Source organism: Micropterus salmoides, unplaced genomic scaffold, assembly GCF_014851395.1.
Source record: "Micropterus salmoides isolate LMB-PRFRI ecotype aquatic unplaced genomic scaffold, ASM1485139v1 Ms_hic_scaffold_10, whole genome shotgun sequence".
Taxonomy (NCBI): domain Eukaryota; kingdom Metazoa; phylum Chordata; class Actinopteri; order Centrarchiformes; family Centrarchidae; genus Micropterus; species Micropterus salmoides.
Window position 1 is genome coordinate 839983 of NW_024040041.1, and position 20463 is coordinate 860445.

Consider the following 20463-nt stretch of genomic DNA (forward strand, 5'->3'; position numbering starts at 1 on the left):
TCGCCCATTGCCATGAATGTTTAGGTTGAAATGTTGCCAGAGCACAAATTCACATATAAACAAACAAACAAAAAATTAATAAATAATGAAATGACACTATAAAAACTAAAGAAAGACACAATACAGGCCTATGCTACATTGAAAATATGTCTTTTCAAAGGAAAATCTTTGAACGATACCCAGCCCTATATAAAACACTTGGCCACGGTGAAGTAGCCTTAGCATCTACCTCCCTGATTAGCTCCGATCATCATTCAGAAATGTAACTAATGATGCCAAGACGGCACCGCAGATGGCTGCCTTGTTGTTACACTCTCAAGTCCCTTTTTTGTTTTTGTTTATTTGTTCAGTCTTCAACTCTCTTTTTCCAATTACATTGACCATTGAGGAACTGTTGTACATTCCACAGTTCACTCCACAAACATTTTCACTATGGGAACCTCACTTAATGGAGTCAAAGAAGAGGCCTATAGGCCAGAAGCCTAACAAAGCGGCCTGCATGTAACACAAAAAGCATGTAACAAAGAAACAACGGTTCTCTCTCTGTCTGTTTATTCACCCTTCAGCGTTAATTTTAAGTAAAAACCAAATACTGGTTTTCTATTGGCCAAGCCCTCACGGAAGTGTGGAAACCCCCGAAGGTGCAGTCATGATGTCACTGAATGCGCTAGCAGAAACAGGAGGTGTTTCGCAATCAACAACGTTACTTTATAAAGGACTCAGCATTCAAGAGCACACAATTTTTCATTTGTTCCCTTTTGTAATTACCGAAAAGTTTTTTGGATCCAAAGGAAGCTTTTATACACAACATAATGGTCTTCATACCTGCAGAAGAAGAAACAAACCACACCATTACCATCGAGAGGAGAATAAAGTGCAATTTACACTTCTGCGTCAAATTGATGGCGTAGCCTCTGCGGAGCCCCCTACCCTACGCTGTCACCGATGGAGTAGCCTGACGTGCACCTCCTTAAAAAATGTAACTTGACTCGACGCGGACCGAAGCTCTGTGATTGGTCGGCTGGAAGCCTCGCAATGCCTCTGGGCCGACAGGAAGTACCTTTGCTTTGAAGTAACTTTTACTAGCAACCAAAACGGCGGCTGTAACATGGTGGATCAGTAAATTTGACCGTCATAACCGAGCAAAATGACTCGTTTCAATATCAGAATGTGATCCATTCGGTTGATAACATTTGAAAAGGCTAGACCATGCCACCAGTGCTGTATCCCGACGATCATCAGAATCTGAGCCAAGAATGCAAATGTAAATGCTCTGTACTTGAATAGCGCCTTTCTAGTTTTTCCCTCACTAAAAGCGCTTTTACACTACATCTGCATTCACCAGTCACACACATTCATACACTGAGCCTAAGTGCTCAAACGGAAACTAACATTCACACTCACTCATAAATTCCGGGTTCAGTATCTTGCTCAAGGACACTTCGACACGCAACCAGGGGGAGCCAGGGATTGAACCGCTGACCTTCCGATTTCCTAAACTGACTGATGCATTATAATTGCATTATAATTACGTTTCATGTTTTGTTTCAGGGCCACACTGCTAGACGTGTTACTGTTTCTTCCTGTTACTGTGTGTGAAGGCAATAACATCACTGTATCAAGACTGAAGTCCAGGAACACCACTGTCCAATGAAGTTCGCTGTCAGTTACTGTGTGATAAAGTGGCAGTTATTGAATTTTACCACAGTAAATTATTTACAATAACGTCCTGGCAGGAGACAAATGCCTCCTGTGAGAACTGGGATTAAATAAAAACATCAAACAATAGAGGGAGGATACAGGACAACAACACAGTCCCAACAACCAACTTTAAAAACAGGCACAAGGACACAAAGAGACCAGATGAGAAAATAATTACAAGACAGATAAAGAAACATGATAACAGACTAGACATAAGATAATCTACAGAGAGTAGACGATACAACAAATGGCACAATAGTTGAATAATGAAAACAAGCTAGATTGTAACAGAGCGACATATAACAACAACACATAACATTACATGAAGCAATTACAGTTTTCAGTAAGCAAGTTTGTGATTTTGCCTTTAAAAGTGGCAGTGGTGACTAGAATGGAGAGTTTTATTGTTTTTTGTAATTGTCCCAATCGTTGGGTGCAGCGAACTGGTGGTGCGACCTAATGATGTGATAGCTGAAGGGATTTGTAGCTGGATGTGACTAGCAGAGTGGGCGCTGTAGGTGACGGAAGAAGGATGAAGTAGACATCCCAAATACGGAGGAGTTAAAAGAATTTTGTAAATGAGCATAAACTAGTGGATTTTATGTCGAGTATGAAGTGATGTCCAGTTTATGGAGGTGTATAGATTGCAGTGGTGTGTCCTGTAAGGAGCAAATCTGATAGCTGAGTGTTAAAGAACATCTAGCCGCTTACCTGCAGACATGTAAATGACATCACCAAAGTAATGGTGTAGGTAATTTAGTCATCTGAATCAGAGTGAGTTTAGCACACACACACACACACACACACACACACACACACACACACACTTACACGTGCTTGCTGATTGTTGTATGCTTTTATTTCTCCTCTATTTTGTTTAGAATAGATGATAGGGGTGTATTGGCTGAAGTTGTTGATTGTTGATCAGTGCTAAGCAGCAGTGTAAATTAACACCCACCAAGCGGCAAATGCAGGTAGATTTACCGTTTGGCAGCTAAATGTTGGAAGGTGTACATATTTGGTATGATAACGCCAGATAAGAGCTTTTTGACGGGATCTAACAACAACCTAAAATGAGCATAATATGACCACTTTAAGATTTATACACACCAGAAGCCAGTTTGGAAAACCTGCGTTTTCCAAACTGAGAAAGCAGTTTTAGTCTGGATGGAGGGCTGACAAAGGGTTAGGGTTTACATTACATTAATTAATTTAGCTGACGTTTTTATCCAAAGCGACTTACAACTGCTATACATGTCAGTCGCACGCCTCTGGAGCAACTAGGTCTCCCACACCAAAGGCAAGCATCTTATCTATGCGCCACCACCACCCCTTTACTACTTCAATTGGCTTAGTAGGGCATAAATAGGGCATAAACACAAATACGTGAAGCAGCCTGAACACGTGACGCGAAAGTATCCCGGAACACTGCACGCCACACTCTCAGCACGAGGACACGTAGTCCGTTAAAATGTTTTTTACAAGTATTTCTTTATCGCCTTCATGTTAAAAGTAATTTCTGCCCCTCTGCTGGGTGTCATCTAATGTTCGGCCGTTTCATATTTTCTGTTTATTTAACGGCCGAGAAAACAGCTGAATCTAACATTACAGACCATCTGTGAGAAATACATTTGATTATCATACTGCATTGCTCAATATTGAAATAAATCCATGTCAGAAACGTTTAAAGTTTTAAGTAAAGTGGCCTAATTAATGTCTGTTATTGTTATTATCACAACACATCAGTGAGGTGGAAAGTGGATTCATTTTAAGATATGTGCTTCATCAGGATGATTGAATAAAATATTATTGATTAGACATGTTTTTGATATTTATTTTGGATAAATTGGTATGTTAATCAAGTAATAGGCAACTTTTCTTTCTTTAGAATACACAAAATTTGTTGTTTAATCGACTTATTGAAAAAATAATCGTTAGATTAATCGACTTGAAAAATAATTGTTATATACAGCCCTAATATAGAAATAATTTACCATAAAAATGGTATATAGGAATAAACTATAATCGATGGAGCAGTGCTGAGAATGAATTTTAGCTTAAGAGTCTGACAACTTGGGGGGAAAAGCTGCTCTGCAGTCTGGTGGTACGGCAGCAGAAACTTCTGTATCTCCTCCCAGAAGGCAACAGGCTGTGGCTGGGTGGGTACTGTCCTTCAGTATCCTTTGGGCTCTGCAGACACCTCACCTCACTGATATCACTGATGCTCGGGAGATGGGTACCAATGATCTTCTGAGCAGTCTGAATCACCCGCTGCAGAGCCCTCCGGTCCTGGGCCGTGCACATCCCATGTTGGTGATGTTTCCAGTCAGGATGCTTTCTGTTGCTCCTCTGTAAAAACTGACAAGAACTTGGCGTGAGAATTTGGCCTTCTTAAGCTTCCTCTGGAAATCCAGTGGTTTCTGAGCTTTCTTCAGCAGCGTGGAGATGTGAGACGACCATGTCAGGTTCTCTGTGATGCTGATTCCCAGGAACCTGAAACTGTTCACCTGCTCCACCGATCTAGACAGGAGTGTGTGTCTTTATCTCCTTCTCCCTGAAATCAATGATCAGCTCCTTAGTTTTGCTGACGTTGAGCAGTAGGTTGTGCTCAGAGCACCACTCTGCGAGATGAATTTTCTCCCAATATGAAGTCTCATTGTTGTTTGAAATCCGGCCGATGATGGTGGTGTCATCTGCAAACTTCACAACAGAGTTCCCTTCATGTTGGAGGATGCAGTCGTGGGTGTACAGAATCAACACGAGGGGGCTGAGCACATAGCCCTGGGGGGCTCTGGTGTTGAGCACTAGAAAAGTGTTTGAGGGCTGAGTGGAGGGCAGTGGAAATGGCATCCTCTGTGGATCCGTTGGTTCTGAAAGCAAATTGGTGAAGGATGTTGTTCTTTATGTGCTGAAGAACCAGTTTATCAAAGCACTTCATCAGAATGGGGTTGAGTGTCACAGGGTAATTTTTACTATCTTAATGCTTTTTTTAAGCTATAGGATGAATTTAAAATTAAAATTAATACTTCTCTTCTTGAGTTACCTGTTCCTGGGGAGTTGCTGCTGGGTGTCTGATTGGCTGACAAAAGGACGTCCAACTTAATCTAAGGTGTTTAAGTAGGGGATGGATAATTGGATTGCACAATGTTCTCCCATATCATGGGGAGGGGCAGAGTTTACCATTTTGAGCTGTGTTCTTTTCTTTGCTAGTTAGGCTTTTGTTGTTATAATAATTTTTATTGATTACCTTTAGTTCATATTAGGTAGCATTGGCTTAACATGGTTTGTAGTTATTGGGGTTTGTTTATATATTATGTTTGTCTACACCCTTTGTGTAAGAATGGCCTGATGGCCTGAATGACAGCCACTATATAATTCAGAATTAGAAATACTTTATTGATCCCCGAAGGGAAATTCTGTGTTACACTTTCAAACATTGCACAAGGGCAAAGGAATATAATAAAGATAGTGGTATATAGAGAAGTATATAAATATCAGAGTAAAATATAAAATAATATAAGGAGTGTGGATATGTACAATATTTACATAATTAAGGAATTGTTTTGGTGAATCAGAATCAGAAGGAGCTTTATTGCCAAGTAGTGTTTTACACATACGAGGAATTTGCTGTGGTGATAAAGTGCTACATGTAGACAAACATACAGTCAACATAAATAAATGTAGAAATATATAAATATGGAATGGAAGAACAATGTTGCAGATATATACATGTGCATTATTCTGGGTCTGTGCCGTGCAGAAGTAACGCAACGGAAGACAATATTGTGTAAATATAAATATATAAACTGACAACATAAAAATATACAACAACAAATATGTGCGACGTGCCAGGTCTGTGCCCGACACGAGATGAAACAGTATTTACATGTGCAGAGATATTTGTATCATTTGCAAGGGGGGGAGTGTCAGTGAGGGACCCGGGCCTTGTTAATGAGGCTAGCTGCAGATGGGAAGAAACTGTTTTTGTGGCGAGATGTTTTGGTCCTAATGGACCGCAGCCTCCTGTCAGAGGGGAGAGTCTGTAACAGTTTGTGTCCAGGGTGGGAGGAGTCAGCTGCAATCTTTCCTGCTCGCCTCAGAGTCCTGGAGGCGTACAGGTCCAGAAGAGAAAGAAGATTGCAGCCAATCACCTTCTCTGCAGAGCGAATGATGCGCTGCAGCCTGCCCTTATCCCTGGCAGTGGCAGCAGCGTACCAGATGGTGATGGAGGAGGTGAGGATGGACTCAGTGATGGTGGTGTAGAAGTGTACCATCATTGTCTTTGGCAGGCTGAACTTCTTCAGCTTAACGTGCTGCTTCCTGTCCGTCAGGAAGTCTATGATCCACCTGCAGGTGGAGTTAGGCACGATCAGCTGGGAGAGCTTGTCCTGCAGCAGGGCCGGGATGATGGTGTTAAAAGCAGAGCTGAAATCCACAAACAGGATCCTGGCGTAGCTGATCAGCACAGTGCTTCAGGGATGGGGAGACAGAGTCCGGCCCAGCTGCTTTGCAGGGTTTCTGCCTCCTGAAAAGACCATTGACTTCCCTCTCTGTGATGGAGAGAGGAGGGGAGGGGGTGGAGCTGGCCAGCTCTGGGAAGAAGTGGTGGAGTGAGGCTGAAGCTGAGCGGAGGAGTCACGGGGGATGGTGTCTGATTGACTCTCAAAGCAGCAGTAGAACTGGTTCAGCTCATTTGCCAGGCAAGGATCATTTATAGAGTGGAGGACTTTGAGTTTATAGTTTGTGATCTGTCTGAACCCCCTCCAGACAGAAGTGGCGTCGTATGTAGAGAACTCGTTCTTTAGTCTCTGCGTACAGTATTTTAGCTTCTCGCAGCTCCCTGCTAAACCTGTACTTTAACGCCCTGCACCCGGCCCTGTCTCCACTCCTAAATGCCTCCTCCTTTTCCAACCTTAGCTGTCTGAGTTTAGCTGTAAACCAGGGTTTGTCATTGTTATAACTCTCCCTGGTCCGTGTTGGAATACAGCTGTCCTCACAGAAGCTGATGTAGACGTCACAGCCTCTGTAAACTCATCCAGATTGTTGATAGCATTCTTGAAAACGTCCCAGGAAACCCAGGTTACCCAGGAAACTCACCAAACGTAACCTATTGGCCTCAGGTGAAGATACCAATGATGGTCGTTCAGTCCTAACGACTGTAACGACTGTCGTTATAGCAACCAGGAACACTAACGAACCAGCGGTATCGATGACCCTGGCAAACGACCCCACTGAGGTTAAATAGCTGAGTTTCCCTGCCAGTCAGTCAGAACTGAAGAAGTCCTTTGGATGAGGGACGAAACGTCTTCCAGTATCTTCAACCAAGTCCAGTTGCCCTTGACTTTAACCTTCGTTGGATAATAAAAGTCTAGTTTCTAGTTTTTGTAAATGAGTTGTTTCTTTTGTTTTTTGTAAATAAAACCTATATTTTTGGAAACCTATTTTCTGACTCCTCATGCCTGCTTGGTCCCTCACACCGGGGAAGAGAAGCGGTGTTGTTGGTCTGTGGGCCTGTTGCAGGCTCTGATGGGTTCTTGGAGAGCTCTGCACTTGAGTCAGTTGTCCTTGTTCCTCTCGCTGTCAGTGGACCACTGGATGGCGCGGCCACCATGTGGCTTGATGCTGGTGGAAATGTGTGCATAGCATCTGCCATGTGGTGACTTAATTCCAGCTTACACTTGAGGTAAGTTACCTGAAACTATACAATAGCCCTTAAAATAACTATTTATCTGTTTGACAATAGAATATATAAATTTGGTAACATTAATTTGCAACACTAGATTTTGTCAAGACTAACATCAAAGGTTCAGTGTGTAATATTTCTGAAAATGAATTGACAGAAATGCAATATGATATTTATAACTATGTTTTCAGTGGTGTATAAAGACCTTACATAATGAACCGTTATGTTTTTATTACCTTAGAATGAGCCATTTATATCTATATAATTGCGGGCACCCCCTGCTGTGGAGGTCGCTGTATTTTGTCGTCATGTTTCTACAATAGCCGACAACAAACATCGTTCAACAAATGAACGTGCACATGTTATTTAGCATGAGAGCTGACAGCATGTGGATCTTTATACCATGAAGCCAGAGGAGTCGGTGTGGATTTTCCCAGATGGAAGGCTTAGAAGCTGGCCATAATCACCGAGAGACATGGCGTTTTTCCCCAGTCAGTGGTGAATAAAAGTGGTAAATATGTAGTTGGATTAATTTCATGTAGCCTTGTTGTGAGCGGGACAATCAGCTGATCAGTAATTGGCAATAAAACGGTAACATTAGCTTAGAGCAGTGGTTGTCAATCTTTTTTGGGCCAGCGCCAACCATCAAAAAAGATATTGAATGTATGAATATTGTTGATGATTATTGTTGTTGTTGTTTGTTGTTCAATTTCAATTACATTTTATTTATTTATATAGCGCCAAATCACAACAACGGTTATCTCTGAGCGATTTTCATAAAAGAGCAGGTCTAGACCGTACTCTATGATGTTATTTACAGAAGCCCAACAGTTCCCACCAAGAGCAAGCACTAGGCGACAGAGGCAAGGAAAAACTTCCTTTTAAGAGGCAGAAACCTCGAGCAGAACCATAGCTCAGGGTGGGCGGCCATCTGCCTCGACCGGTTGGGGTGAAGGAGAGAGAGAGGGGGGAGAGAGAGAGAGAGAGAGAGAGAGAGAGAGAGAGAGAAAGAGGAACAGAGAAAGAGGGATGGAAGGAGAGAGAAAGGGGAGGGAGGGGGGCAGCCTACAATATACACACAGAGGTACAGACAGTAAAGGTGATGTTGCTATAGACTGAATGAATAATGGTACAGATATTTATAGTAGTGTTAATGATAACAATCGTAATGTTAATGATTATAATAACAATAATAACAATAAGACTAGTAACAATAGTTGCAGCAGAGGGTTTCGAGCAGGAACACGGGGGCAGCAGGTGACCCGCAGCCACAGATCCAGACTCCACAGCTCCAGAGCCAGAAAACCTGCAGGAAGTGATAGGAGGAGAGAGGAGAGGGACGAGACTACAGAAAGGGGAGAAGTTGTGTTAGTAACATGCAATAATGGGATGAGGTTGCATACAGAGGGAGAGAAAGTAGAGGAGAGAGGAGCTCAGTGCATCATGGGAAATCCCCCGGCAGTCTAGGCCTATAGCAGCATAACTAAGGGATGGTTCAGGACTCACCTGAGCCAGCCCTAACTATAAGCTTTATCAAAGAGGAAAGTCTTAAGCCTACTCTTAAATGTGGAGATGGTGTCTGCCTCCTGAACCCAAACTGGAACCTGGTTCCACAGGAGAGGAGCTTGATAGCTGAACGCTCTGGCTCCTAGTCTACTTTTGGAGACTCTAGGAACCACAAGTAACCCTGCATTCTGGGAGCGCAGTGCTCTGGTGGGGTAGTAAGGTACTATGAGCTCTTTAAGATAAGGTGGTGCCTGACCATTAAGAGCTTTGTAGGTAAGAAGAATGATTTTAAATTCTATTCTGGATTTTACAGGAAGGGCCTGCATCTTTGAAGGCACACTTCCTGATTCCAGCAGGTGGCGCTAGGAGGTGAAGTGAATTTTGACTTGTAGATGTGTTTAGGGCGTGACCCTTATCAAATATATTAAATTTGGTAGAGATATGAGCATGTACAGCGAAGTTACAACAACTTCCTGTGTCATAGCGAAGCATTGAACTTTGACGCCACGCCAAAGACACGCCGTTATCCGAAAACTCAAGCATCATCAATGTCTTAAGGCTCTTCTGAGGCACGGGCTCCCCCCCAAACCCGCCACCGATTACAGTAGTAAAACATCAAACATGTAAGCTGAACTCTTGCTAAGGGACATCGATATAGTATCAGTTGAAAAGTGAAAATACTCCCTAACATGTTTCATGTTTCACATGAAATGTTGAAAAGTCATTATGCAGTGTGTTTCTGTGTGCAGCAGTATTTTCACTTTCTACCTCACACTTAGAGCCAAAATTGTTTTAAGAGTGCCTTGTTTGCTGCTCTGATATACATCTAGTTTAAACACAGAAGAATGTGCGCACATCCAAACCATCCTGTGGGTAAGTGCTGAAATAAAGAATGACCTGCAATGAGTATTATTTGTATTATTATGAATCCAACTAGGTGGTAACCAATCTGCTGAAATACAGCAGAATCCACAGTGTCTGCTGTCCGAGAGCATGTTAGCCTCGATAAGAGGGCATGTTTTAGCAGTACTGTAGAAGGTGTGACGACAAGCCTGTCAATATTTAAACATGTACTGCAGCAAAATACTTTTCTAAGCCTAAATCTAAGACAAAGTGTCTAGTTTATTTATCGGTAGGATTATCGAGAGGAACTTCAATAGTTACAATTAGTTAACAAACATCATCAAACAAATGACATTTAAGCATACAAACGCAGCATCCAAAACACAACAGAGTAAAAAAGTAGCGAATTATTTGAAATAGTTTTTACAAAAATACAGTGACTGATAAGTGTTGGGAAGCACAGAGAAGTCAGTGCTAACTTTGGGGCTAACCTCCTTCACTTTATTCAACAGTTAGCAGCAACACACGGGAGCGGGAGCTCCTCTTTAGTCCTGTGAAGCTGCAGTCTTTATTCACCAGCCACTGTAACTTGTACTGTACATTTACTGCTGAACAAGGAGCTGACCGTTTCTCTCTATTCACCGGGGCTCCGTTCAGACACACGCGCTTCGTCTATTTCTCCTCTTCCACACACACACTGACCACTGCGGCAAAGCTAACATAGCTAATCAGCCGGGACCATCACAAACATGACAACAGACACACAAGACAGTAATACTGAAGCTGTCGTTTATGTGGAACAGCAAAGCTAACTTTACTCACCTGTCAAGCAGAAACAGAGCAACCTCAGCATCAATTTTCCTTCCTTTCAAATCTTGTAGATTTATCCAGCATTGAAACCCCTCACAGATGTTAACACAGGTCTTCCCCTCGCCTGTAGGGCTGAACGATTTTGGAAAATTCATTAATTCATAGCTTTCTTCTATTGCCAATATTTATTTATTTATTTATTTAACAGGAACAATGCACAATATATGTACTGTACCAGATTTAGCTAAAAGCTCATTTCCATCTGCAGTCCCTGGGCAGATGCCAATAGCGTGCAAAATATTACAAAAAAAAAAAAAAAAAAAGATATAATCCCAAAACCAAACCTTACATTTCATAAATATATAGATAACTGCCAACCAATTCAAAAAAGCCACATCTTACGGAAGCGTCTTGATGCCATGGCAGAAAGAGAAAAGCAGATCAGTATCATGTTATAACATGAAAAGTTTGTTGTTATAACAACATATTTTTCACGTTATAACATGATAAGTTTATTGTTATAACAATATGTTTTTTACGTTATTACAACATAAAAACATATCACGTTATTACAAGAACAGTTCCTTGTTATATCAATATATATTTATCTTTAAACTGTTTGTTATAATGTGGGTGGAGGTGGATTTCCCAGGATGAACTGGCATGACAATGGCCCGCAACACGGATACCCCACTGTTGAAATTTCTACGAAATCGCGGTTTATCAGAAGAGTGCCTCTCACACATGGAACAAGAACATGTAAGTAACATTTGAGTGTATTTTTTACGTAGCTCATTAAATGTAAGACCTGTATTTCCTTGCCTTTCTTCCTTGGACCTACCAATATATTATGCATAGCATGTTAGCTAACTTCAAGCTAGCCAGCCAGCCCTGGGTAACACAGTCCCCCATGTTAACGTTAACGTTACCCAATAGCTATTCATCGGCTGCGTAGTGTTGAGATTTACTGCGTGGCCAGAGTGAAAGTAGGCAGTAGGCAGTTGCAGTGGCATTACAGTGTGCCCCCCGCCACCGTAGCGGTAACGTTACGTTTAGTTACGTTACCCTCCGCGGTTGGGGTTAACGTTAGTACTGAGCCCCTATGGGGTCAGTTGAGAAAAAGGAGCCATGTGTAAAAACCTGCCGGTGTTGTGCCGAATTCTGCCTGCCTGCCGAGAATTGCATGCACCTCGCGGTTGCTAACGGTCATTTATGCTGAGAAACGAGGTGGATGCAAATCTCGGCAGGTAGCCTACAAAATTTGATCTGCCGAATTATGCATCCACCTCTTTAGGTCCTTCTCAGACACTTTGCTTTGTCTGCTTATTGATCAAACACCTTTATTGCCATATATATTTACTGAAGGTCACCATTGATGAAGCCCACAAAGAATATTACAGCGTATATTTAAGCATTATTTGGAGGTGCATGCAATTCTCGGCAGGCAGTCAAAACTCGGCATAACACCGGCTTCCAAATCTGTGCGCATTCACAATCCGTGACCATGAATTTTTAAACGGTGCCCACCGGCACACTTTAGTAGCCAGCATCAGCACAATGTAGCCAACGTTACACATGCGTCTTGGGTAAACAATATTTTTTTTATGCACACATCATGTGTAAACAATACAGTTTTCATGTGTCAGCAATATATCAATAATAAATGATGTGAGTATTTTAAATGAATCATTATGATGTCAAATATAGATATAAAACAATTTGGGCTGTAAATGTTATAGATGACTGCAGCTAGGTTCTTATTGTACAGTGACATGTTTGTGCAAGTGCAATTAATGAAACAATTTGCACTTTTTAAACAGAGTTACAAAGTGCTTGTGTGTGTGAGTGCATGCATGTGGGTGTGGTTGGAGGATGATCCAGGTGTTTCCAGTCTTGTCCTTGAGTTATAATAATTATGTCTATCTTGACAGATTGATGCCACAGTCATTGACATAATGGATGATGACACTCTTGCTGGCTACATTCCAGCATATGGAGATCGAATAGCAGCAAGACGGTTCTGTTTGGAAAATAAAGGTACAAGTACAAAAGAATCCAGGAAACATTCCCTGCTTGAAAAACTAAAGAAAAAGATGGGCATTGATGGAAATGATGATAAGAACACTGACCAAGAGGAGACTTTTGTTGCTCCAAAGCGGAAAAGAACTCATGCAACAAACAACAAATGGGCTGAAAAGAAGACCAGAAAAGTTGAGTTGGGGTGGATTCATGAAGGTAAACAAGTAAGAAAACGCAGAGGAGGGGGAACAAGGACCCTTGATATACCCAAAGAATCAAAAAAAGCTGACATATTACAGTGCGCTAAAGACCTTTTCTTCCCAAACGGGAAAAGTAAATTTGGAAGATTTGAGACATTCAGTCATGACATATTAGACTATCAGGAGGAAGCTGTGTTTGATGAAGATATCACAGTTGGGGAACTGTACACGGTACTTAGAATGGGAGTGTTAAGATTTTACCTGTGCACCAAGAGCCTGACAGATGAGGATGGTGATACATCTGATTTAAACAATGATGAACAATTGAGAGACACACATGAAGAAGATGAACAATTTACTCAAACTGTTGTCATATTGTCAAAAGATTTAAAGGATGTTGATGTAGATGCATTATCAGACACATCTGAGGTGATGTTTGGCCCCTTCCTTGGAGAACTCATGACTAGTCAGATGGAGGACACTTTGATATAGCAACCCAGCCTACAGTTTGAAGGAGATGAGCTGGTCATCACGCTTCCCCCAACAAGCACAGCACCCGTTACTCCAGACACAACATCTGTTGGTGATGAGTCAAGGACTTCTACTGCTTCATATGATGTTGTGTGTGTCACAATAAAGCTTCACAGGGTCAATCTTCTGGAGGAGATGATTAACCAGTTCAAGGATCCAGCACTCCTCAAACACCCCCTAAAATACACCTACATAGATGAAAAAGAAGCTGACGCAGATGGTGTCTCAAGGGATGTGTATGTTACATTTTGGTTTGGCTGGTTTGGAGTTTATGGACCACACAGCTGAAGGGGAGGACCTGAGGGTTCCATCACTGTCTCCTAAATGGCAGGAAGAAGAGTGGAAATCCATTGGCCGAATTCTACTCAAGGGATTTCAAGATCATGGAAACTTTCCGTGTCGGCTTGCCCCTGTTTTCACAGTGGCACTTATTTTTGGTGAGAAAGAAGTCTCAGATGATATGCTGTTTGAAAATCTTCTCCTGTACATAAATCAGTCAGATAGGGATCTGATTACCACTGCCTTAAAAGAAGATCTTTTAGATGAGGACAGGGATGAACTACTTGATCTTTTGGACCGCTTGGATGTAACAGTACTTCCAACTCGAGACTTGATCCAAAAACCAAGATATGCAGCAGAAAAAATGTCATTAATTGCTAGCCCCTTCCTAAAAGAAGCATCTGTGAGCCCACAGCATGTCCTGCGAATGTATGAAGATAAAAAGCCAACAACAAGGAAGCTTTTGAAGTTGCTGGATGCATCTCCTGCAACGCAAGCAGAGAACCAGAGCTTTCATTTTCTGCAACAGTACATCAGAGGACTGGATGATGCAGGACTGAGAAGGATGTTAAGGTTTGTCACAGGGTCAGATATTATCTGTGTCAACAAGATTGAGGTCCTGTTCACACCAGTAGATGGTCTGGCACGGCGACCAGTAGCACACACTTATGGGCCAGCTCTGGAACTGCCATGGACATACACTTCCTACCCAGAACTACGCACTGAAATGGACAGTATACTGGTCGCTAAAAGTTCCGCATAGCTTAGGTCAATTTCATTTTTTCAGGGCCAAGCCTATTAATGAAGAGGGCTGATGAATCCATTATATGTGAATGGTTAGATCCATTCAGCACATACACACAAGGCAAAGCATAGTAACATGAAAAAGAAAAGGAGTTGCATTTGGAGTGAATATACATGTCTGCCATCAAGGAACTAAAGGATTCCAATACTGAATGTTTCAATGACAAAGACAGAGGGCTTTTTAAAATAAGAAGTTGAGATGTTTTGAACAATAGTAAAATATGTAATCAACAATGCTGCGTTTGCAGTATCGTTTGAGGGTACTGTTAGACCTCATTTCTAAGTTTTAACTGTCAGAGTAATATTTGCTAAGTACATTGGAAACAATAAAGTACCTGTCTGTGCTTGATAGCTGGACGTGCACGTAATGTTTAGAAATGTAGAAATACACACAGCTTTTTATTATCGTTTGTTCTATACAGGTATGTTCCTTTTTAAAGCTGTGTGTGTGTGCGTGTGTGCTGGTGAGTTGAGGGAGTGAGTGATTGGGTTGATTATGTACTGCTATTGCTTTTTGTTTTCTTAACTTGCTTTTGTCAAGTTTAGCTACACCAGTTGTACTGACCTAAACAGCAGTCTATAGTTTCGGACATCAAATTTTATTTGCTGCTGTTTGTTCAAAGCAGGCATGTTCTTTTTTTGTTTTTTAAAAGCTGTTTCTGTTACCTGTTGATGAGTTCCCACAGAAAGCAGTGAGTACAAGATCTGATGTGTGTGTGAGAGAGAGAGAGAGAGAGAGAGAGAGAGAATGAGTGTGTGGGTTGGTGAGGGCCGATGATTTGTATTTGTACTGCTGTATTTTTTGTACTTGTTTTTAACAAGTTTTAGTAAGAGTAATTGCACTGACCTTAACAGAAACCTATGGTTTTAGACTTGAGTTTTTGGGTAGACACATCACTTTGTGACGTTGCTGTGCTGCTCTGCATGTTGTTACTACATAAATACAAAAGTAAATGCACAGTTGCACCTTTCAACCTGAATATTCACTTTAGGTCATTTTCTGGCAGATGTTTGTTTCCTCCTATGTTTTATTATTATGTATATCCATAGGGGGTGGAGCTTGAGCCATTAAAGCATATCAAGAATCAATACCTCTTGCTTTTGTTCTCTATAAATGAAATAATTAAAAAAGAAGTTACTTGATCTCTGAAATTGTTTATTTATTCTTACATATTATTGACATTTGTGATTTGTTTATATTTTAGCAGTTCACAAAAATCTGTTAATAAGTGGAACTGTTGGTAGTTTGAATCTTGTCATCCCAAATCAAAACTATAAAATTCAAATTGAATTCACATTGAAAGCACAGAGATTTGGCAAATGTTGTATCAACAGTGAAAAATGTCTCACACTGTTGATAACAAAAATAAAGGGATACAAACCCTTGAGAAATACAAGGAAAAGCCCTTAAGTTGAGAGTGTTTGGTGCCCCTTCTCCTGAAGCAGAAAGTGCAAATCCTGGTATTGGTAAACATAACTGAACAAACACACTGTTATTTGATCAAACACCTTTATCGCCATATATATTTACTGAAGGTCAAGGAATGGTACTTCTACTAAGTGTATTAAAATATTAAAGACTCTAAACATTCATAAAATATATACTTTGAATAATTTGTCACCATTGATGAAGCCCACAAAGAATATTACAGCGTTTTCTATTTCTATTTAGAAATATCTTGGCAAACACTTCATCCCTCTTCCGTTAACTTATTATATCGAAGTCATAAGTTGTCAAATGTTAAATTAATTGGCAACTATTTTGATAATTGATTTATAATTTTTTGATGACACATGACGTTTTTAATTCACTGATTTCTGTTTATGAAATGTGAATATTTTCGGTTTCTTTACTCCTCTATGACAGTAAGCTGACTATATTTGGGTTGAAGACAAAATAAGCCATTTGAAAACATCTCTTTGGGCTATCAGTATTTTCTGACATTTTTATGGACCAAACAACTAATCGATTATTTGAGGTAATGATTGACATATTTATCGATATTGAAAATAATCCTTAGTTGCAGCCCTCCTATTCAGAAGCTCCTCTCATTGCAGGCTAACCACTCCATATCAACCATTCAGTCTGGGGCCATCACATCAAAACAAAAAATGTTTTTGACACTCCATAATCACAAATTTATGAGAATCACTTTTGGATCACTATCTTAAAGTACATTAAGGGGAGGTCTTTCAAAATGTAAGCCTATTATATGTCAAATTTAAGGCCAGCATCAGGCACTTGGACATCCTCTTCTTAGACCATTAACAAACACTAGTCTATGTTTTATCTTTGTTTCATTTGTTTGTGGGTCCAAAACAGTCTCAGATTTTTTCAGCAGGCAAGGACCTCTTCCCCTGATGACACCACATGAACTGCCATGTGGGACTGAATTGAATTGTTGACCTCAGGGACCTTAACCCATTTCAGTAGTTTTAATGGCCAAATGTACAGGGTAGGTTAAATATTTTGTTGAAACCACACATTTTTACTCTGCACTGAAACATTGTGATTATTTGTTTTGGATATTTACCTCACAAAAATGTTCAAAAGTAACCACGGGATCAGTTGACATAATGTAGCCCTGCCTTAATCCACTGGTCAGAATTCCTGGTGTAATTTAAAAGTATTTCTGAATGTATGCTCTCAAGAAGAGATATAGCTCTCTGGCTTCATCTGCCATGGTGGGTGAGAGTAAGAAGTTCTCTGCCATTATAAGGCAACACAAGCTGAAAACTGTTTCATCGCGAGGATAAGGTCCTCTCTGTTGGCACTCGGGTTTACAAGCCTCCACTGCTTCCTGAGAGACCTCTTTCAGGTGATGTTGTCCTCCAAATAGACGAGGGATGGTATACATGAGAATTGGGCGTCCCCTTGGAGCTACTGCATTTCTGCTGCCTCGGATAATGTGCGTATTCCACAAATGTGCAACTTGCTGCAGTTGTTCCTGTAGAAGAAAAATACCAGTGAAAACGCAGATCAATGTAACACTTCCTATTTTGAGTCAATATTGTACATGCAGACATATATAAAAATAGTGATGAAGCAGCAGTCAGGCTGTGTATCGTCGTCATAACAATAAACTTATCATGTTATAACGTGATTTGTTTGTATGTCAGAATAACGTGAAAATATCTTGTTATAACATGAAAAATATCTTGTTATAACAACAAACCTTTCATGTTATAACATGAAAAACCATAACCAACATAAACCATTTATGTTTATATATATATATATATATAAATTTGTTTCATGCACTTGTTTTATGTTATGTTTCCATTTGCTGATCTTTGTTTAGCTTGTTGTCTAAATGTCTGTCTTCCTGAACATTGTTCTTGTAATTGTGTGAAAGTACACTGAGAACCAGAAAACAGTTAAATTCCTCGTTTATGTAAACATACTTGGCCAACTAAGCTGATTCTGATATGTAACACTGATACTAAATTAAAAGGACGTATTTCATGCTGAAGCTTGACTTGAAACCAATCACTATATTTGTTTTTGAATGAATTCAAATTCAAATTAGCTTTATTGGCATGAATGTATAACAACAATATTGCCAAAGCTGTGTAGCTTTGATTTTTGATGTTGAAGTCACATTTTCCTTGTGAGTCAGTATTATATGCCAGTCAGTCTTTTTCAGAGTGATTCCTTAATGTACAAAAATCAATTATATAGTTTAAAATTATTAGTGCTACTCATTATATTGTCATAAAGGTGAAAACTGCATTTAGGGAAATAAAGAATAAAGTGCAGCCCTCTCTCTCTCTCTCTCTCTCTCTCTCTCACCCCCAACCGGTGGAGGCAGATGGCCGCCCACCCTGAGCCATGGTTCTGCTCGAGGTTTCTGCCTCTTAAAAGGAAGTTTTTCCTTGCCTCTGTCGCCTAGTGCTTGCTCTTGGTGGGAACTGTTGGGCTTCTGTAAATAGCATCACAGAGTATGGTCTAGACCTGCTCTTTTATGAAAAGCGCTGTGAGATAACTGTTGTTGTGATTTGGCGCTATATAAATAAATTTAATTGAATTAAATTCAGTGCATCTAACAGTTACAGTAAGTGTGCTCTTCTGCCCTTTGGATAGGTATGACAGTGCAAAGCTATTTTGGAGTTGTCTCATGTAGATATCTTATCTTTGTTTTCATTGCTGAAAGACCTAATTTGTTTTACAGATGTGGGAGAAGACCTTCTAAGCATGTGCAAGAGAAATGTGTCGTTAAATAGACACATTATGGAGCCTGCAGGTGAGATAACATTGTCAGATTACTCTATTCCCCTCATTCCCTCCTTATTTCCAATTCCAGCTGCCATGGGCAGTATTAACATACACTTCTTGAATTGGCCTGGGGGACCTGTAGATATACCAATGACATCTCATCCTTTTCGTCCAGCAGTGGAGAGCTTCACTATGAGAGTGTAATTTGTAAGTTAACGCTGTCTCCTTCAAATTAACAAAATGTATCAATATTTTTCTCAATAATAAGAGTAGTTAAATACCTTAATAAATAAGTAAATTTTAATGAAGTAGGCATCAGAATTCTCTACCCAATAAATGACGAAACTGATGAGATCCACTACAAAAGGAGAGGGAGCGAGACATCCATCAGATTCACTGAGGTCACAAATTTAGGCTTTAACAGAAAATCTTGTTGTTGTTTTTTTTAAGTCTATCACTATTGCAGCCTGTAAGAAAACATAAAACAATCTTCTTCCTTCCTTTCATTAAACTTAACTCATTACTGTACCTGTCAAATGCTACATGAGCTTGTGGCTCTTTCCGTGAAAGTCCTGCTTTTTTAGTTTACTTTGTCATTAGATTTGTCATTTTGTGATAATATCAGTAGGGGAGAAATTGTCATAATAAATTAAAACACACTTCCCTTGCTTACATACAGGAAGCAATAGTACTTTGACTCAATTCAGAATACACTTCTGAAAAAAAACATCTAATCAAAACCTTACAGTAATGTCCACAGTCATCCAGCTGTTAATGGCATCAATATGCAACACAAGGACATTAGACAAGGATGCTCACTCTCCATTGCAAGCAGGAGGAAAGACAACACGCAAGTTTGACAGAGATATAAAATAGTAGTAATAGTAGAATAGAATAGAATGTACTTTATTGTCCCCTAGGGGAAATTTGTCATGGACTCAAAAGTGCGTAGTGCATAGTAGTAGCTGCCCTTAGAAACAATAAATACATGTAAAATACAAATAACAGCTAGTAGTAGTAGTATAGCAGCTAGTAGTGGTAATACCATTAATAATAAAAATATCATTAAAATGAATATTAATAATAATCATTGCAATATTATATGTTGCATATATAATAACAACAACAACAACAACAACAATAGGACTATTATACAATCTATTATACAATCTTAATATTAATAGAGAGATGCTGTGGGCATTTACACACAAGGCTCAGAAGTGTAACTTTAATTGTTTAAATCTCCGACTCGTTGAGAGTATCGGTCAGGATGCACTGACAGCAACCTCTCTAATCATTAAAGTACGTTGTTAAAGAAAACACACATCAGTACAACACACAATAAAGAAATCACCTGGGGCCTCATGTATAAATGCTGAGTACTCACAAAAAGGTTATGTACGCAGGTTTTCATGCACAAGTGTGATGTATAAAAATGTACCTGATGTGAGAATGTGCAGACCGTCCCACAAACTTTTGTCTGTCTTTTGTCTTTTGTCAGTAAACTCCAGTACCAAAACTCACCAAATGTTTCAAAATAACGTCTCCACTCCAGTTTCTATGCTATGTCAATGACGTAGTCTATGAAAAAATGCTGATACACCATTAAAGTTTGATTCTTTATCTGGAGAATGTTTAATATCAATATAAAATTGAATGTGTGTACACTCTGTCTCACATTTACTTTTCACTTTAAATCATATGTTATTACTTTATCAAACATTCAAACCAGCAGTGTTATTTTTGCTCACGCTAACTATTCCTAATTCATCAGCCCCCCTGAACAGAAGAGGAGTGTATACCACTGGCACTTAGTCTATTGTGGAGCACCGCACCTGTTGAACAACCAGCATAAGGCCAGGATAATGTCA

General features: G+C 40.0%; 1 protein-coding gene and 1 long non-coding RNA gene across 5 annotated transcripts in view; both read left to right on the top strand.

Annotated features, from left to right (window-relative positions):
• mettl22 (methyltransferase like 22) overlaps positions 1 to 20463 on the top strand; it is a 68278-nt gene that overhangs the window by 25058 nt on the left and 22757 nt on the right. For all 4 annotated transcript variants that reach the window (XM_038739075.1, XM_038739084.1, XM_038739093.1 and 1 more), the window contains one exon: positions 18549 to 18620. In XM_038739075.1, the coding sequence (XP_038595003.1) occupies positions 18549 to 18620 (72 nt within the window). The remainder of the gene's footprint in view (positions 1 to 18548; positions 18621 to 20463) is intronic.
• On the top strand, positions 9099 to 15519 carry LOC119918394. Its single transcript, XR_005447430.1, has 2 exons — positions 9099 to 11302; positions 12475 to 15519. It is a non-coding gene; the product is annotated as an uncharacterized LOC119918394 (long non-coding RNA).